Here is a 2,853-nt window from a genome sequence, read left to right on the forward strand (position 1 = left end):
GGGGAGGGGGGCGGGGGCCAATAGCGAAAAAGCACCGGGTGCGATGGGGGCGCCAGAGGCTGCGTGGTCGGTGTTAAAGGAGAACGTTTTGTTTTGTTTTTCTTTGGTATTGTGTTTGCGACTGGAATTGTCCTTTCTCGGCATTATTCTTACTGCTTTTGCCATTATCAGTGTTGGCATTTTCACTCTCGTTTCTTCTTTGGGTTATTCTACACATTCTTCTATCTTTTTGTTGATTTCTCGCATTACGTATATGTTACTCTGCAAGAGCACTTTGAACCTAAAGGTTGGCGACAATGCTGTCTTCAGAATGGATGCAGCGCAAAAACATTGAATACAAACAAAAAATAGAGGAACTTAACGAACTATGCACAGAGCTGAAGGAGCAACTTGCAACAAAGGAGCTTAATGAATATGAACAGGAGGTTCGTATTCGGGATCTGAGGGCCCAGCTTAAAGAGCTCAGCGATGTTGAAGACAAACTATCTCTTGCAAATCGAAATGCAAGAGTTCTCGAAGAAGAGAACAATTCTCTACTTTTGAAGCTGAAGTCGGGCGAGCTGGAAAGAAAAGCCACATCAACGGTACGTGCAGAGGCTATAAAATTAATTGAGGAAAATAACCAATTGAGATTTGATATTGAAGAACTTCGTGCCTCATATAACAAGGCTATTCAAAGAGAACATCAGCTTGAGCAAAAATGCAAAAATCTTGCCGAACTACAAGAAAAAGCAGATGCCCAAATGATTGGCCTTAATAAAAAAACACTGAAATGGAGGGCCGTTTTATGGAGGAGCAGCGCCAATGGACCCTTGCAAAGGAAGCTTGGGAGGCGGAAAAGGCAAGATATATTCAAGATTATGAAGAAGTACTCGCGTCCATTCAAAGGTTTGAGGGATCAACGCAACAACGAGAATGTAGAGATGTAAAGGAACGTGGCAATGAACAACAACTTCAACAGGCTCTCCTGAAGGAGGACATTGCCGAACTTGAGGAAAAAATGCGTCTTGCTGAGGATCGCTTTCGAGCTAAAGAAAAGGAATGGTGGCGAATTGAATCTGCACTTCGAGGTGAAATCGACTTTTTAAAGAATAATAATGACCAGGGAGGTAGGGAAGTCTATCGCGCCTTTCAGGAGCAGTTGGCCTCTTTCAAACAAGAAGTCACTGCTTTTCGAGGTGAACGTAGGACAAGTCGTGTTCCATTCAGCTTTCCTATGGGAGGCACCACAATCGATGATGAAGATGAACGTATCAGTGAACTTGAAACAGAGGTACAAACGAATACAAGCCGAATTAAAGCTCTTGAAGAGATTAATACTAGCTTGACTCGAAAGAATGCAGATGTTTCAAAAGAAAATGAGAAACTTCGAGAAGAAATTGAAAATCTTCAGGACAAATGTTCCCGTATTGAAGATCGCTCAAGTGAACGTGAGGTTCGTATAAAGGAACTAGAAGTGCTTCTTGCTTCTGCTAAAAAGAACACTGTTTTACCTGTGGGTTCTGAACATAAGCATACCACCAAAAACGATAAGTTTTCAGAACTCGGAATTGAGGATATTTTGCGAGAAAACGCAGAGTTACAAGCTTCTTTACAACGTTATGAACGACAGATTACTGATTTAAAGGCTTCCCATGAACAACAACTTGCGTTTCAAGAGGCTCGCCAAAATGAGCAACTGACACAAATTGGAGATCTGTTGCGGCAAAGTGAAGGTACTCGATTACGTTCATCACCACATAACTCATTAAAAGCATCTGCAGCAGATCTTTTTCAAGAGTTACAAGATCTTATCTTGAAGGAGAATGATCAAAGTCTGAGAAGGAAAGGTGAAATGGATTCTGTTGTGGTCGACAAATTTTTAAAGGACAAGATCGACTGCGTTGATGATGTCATGCGTTCGCTTGAGGCTGCATGGGCGAATGAAGAAGAATCCAAGAGGGAAATCATAAAGTTGCGTCATGAAAATGCTGAACTTGTCGCTGCAATTGGGGGCAGTGAACAACGTGGAAAGGAAGATGAATTACGCAGAGACGTCCCGCATTTGGATCCTCGAGAAGAACAACGTCAAAGAGATATTCAACGCGAACAAGCTGAAAGGGATCATCTTACGGAGCAGCTTGATAGCTTGCAGTATGATAATAAACTCAAGGACGATAAAATCCATGATCTTCAGGCTCGTTTGAACGAATTGGAAAATCGCCTCAAAAATGATCAAGAGTTTTTACGGCGGCATGACAATATATCAAAGGAAAATGCAATTGAACAGAGAATGAGGAAACTTGAGGCGGCTATTGTAGAAAAAGAGGCCGATCTAAGTGAATTTTCAAAATCAAAAGATAAAAGAATTCAAGAATTAAATTCCCAGTTGGCAGCAATGCGGAATGCGAATGATGGGCTGTGGAAGCAGCTTGTTAATCTTCAAGAGAAAAACTCAGCAAGTCAAGGACGTCCATCAAGTGGACGCGCTTCTCGAACACCACGAGGAAGTGCAAGACGTCATTCTATAGAACATTTGGCTTATTCCCAAACATCTACCCAAGCCTCAGAAGAAAGAAGAAGAACTGTTGTTGCCGACGGAGCGCATCTTGCCGTTACAATTGTTGAATTGTCTGATGTGATGCGAAATGGCAAACCTATTACAGAACCTGGATACGTTATTATAAAAGGGAAGTCGGTAAAGGAGAAGTACAAGACCTCTGTCAAGGAGTTGGCATCAGTTATAAGGTTCGATGAGACGTTTATCTTTTATCTTGCTCAGCCTGATGAGGATGTGATAACGCTTCATGTCTACTATAAGGCAAAAAACAGCTCACGTGAATTTCATGTTGGTGATGCTTGTTTTACAATGGC

The 2,853-nt window shown here is 41.9% G+C and overlaps 2 protein-coding genes across 2 annotated transcripts, besides 1 other annotated feature; both read left to right on the top strand.

The window, feature by feature from the left end:
• The first annotated feature begins 85 nt into the window (after nt 1-85).
• Nucleotides 86-118: a microsatellite.
• Nucleotides 119-296: 178 nt separating this feature from the next.
• Nucleotides 297-929, top strand: Tco025E_09813 (uncharacterized protein; the record flags this gene model as incomplete). The annotated part of the gene is made up of 1 exon (XM_029376620.1): nt 297-929. One exon carries the CDS (start codon nt 297-299, stop codon nt 927-929), a length of 633 nt encoding a protein of 210 aa, XP_029223248.1.
• Nucleotides 930-1,000: 71 nt separating this feature from the next.
• Tco025E_09814 (viral A-type inclusion protein) lies at nt 1,001-2,851 on the top strand (the record flags this gene model as incomplete). Its single annotated transcript, XM_029376621.1, has 1 exon — nt 1,001-2,851. A coding segment is annotated over one exon (1,851 nt), but the record flags the coding sequence as incomplete, so codon positions are not given.
• Nucleotides 2,852-2,853: the final 2 nt, after the last annotated feature.

This window comes from Trypanosoma conorhini, assembly GCF_003719485.1.
Source record: "Trypanosoma conorhini strain 025E chromosome Unknown Tco_14.4_contig_01302, whole genome shotgun sequence".
Taxonomy (NCBI): Eukaryota; Euglenozoa; class Kinetoplastea; order Trypanosomatida; family Trypanosomatidae; genus Trypanosoma; species Trypanosoma conorhini.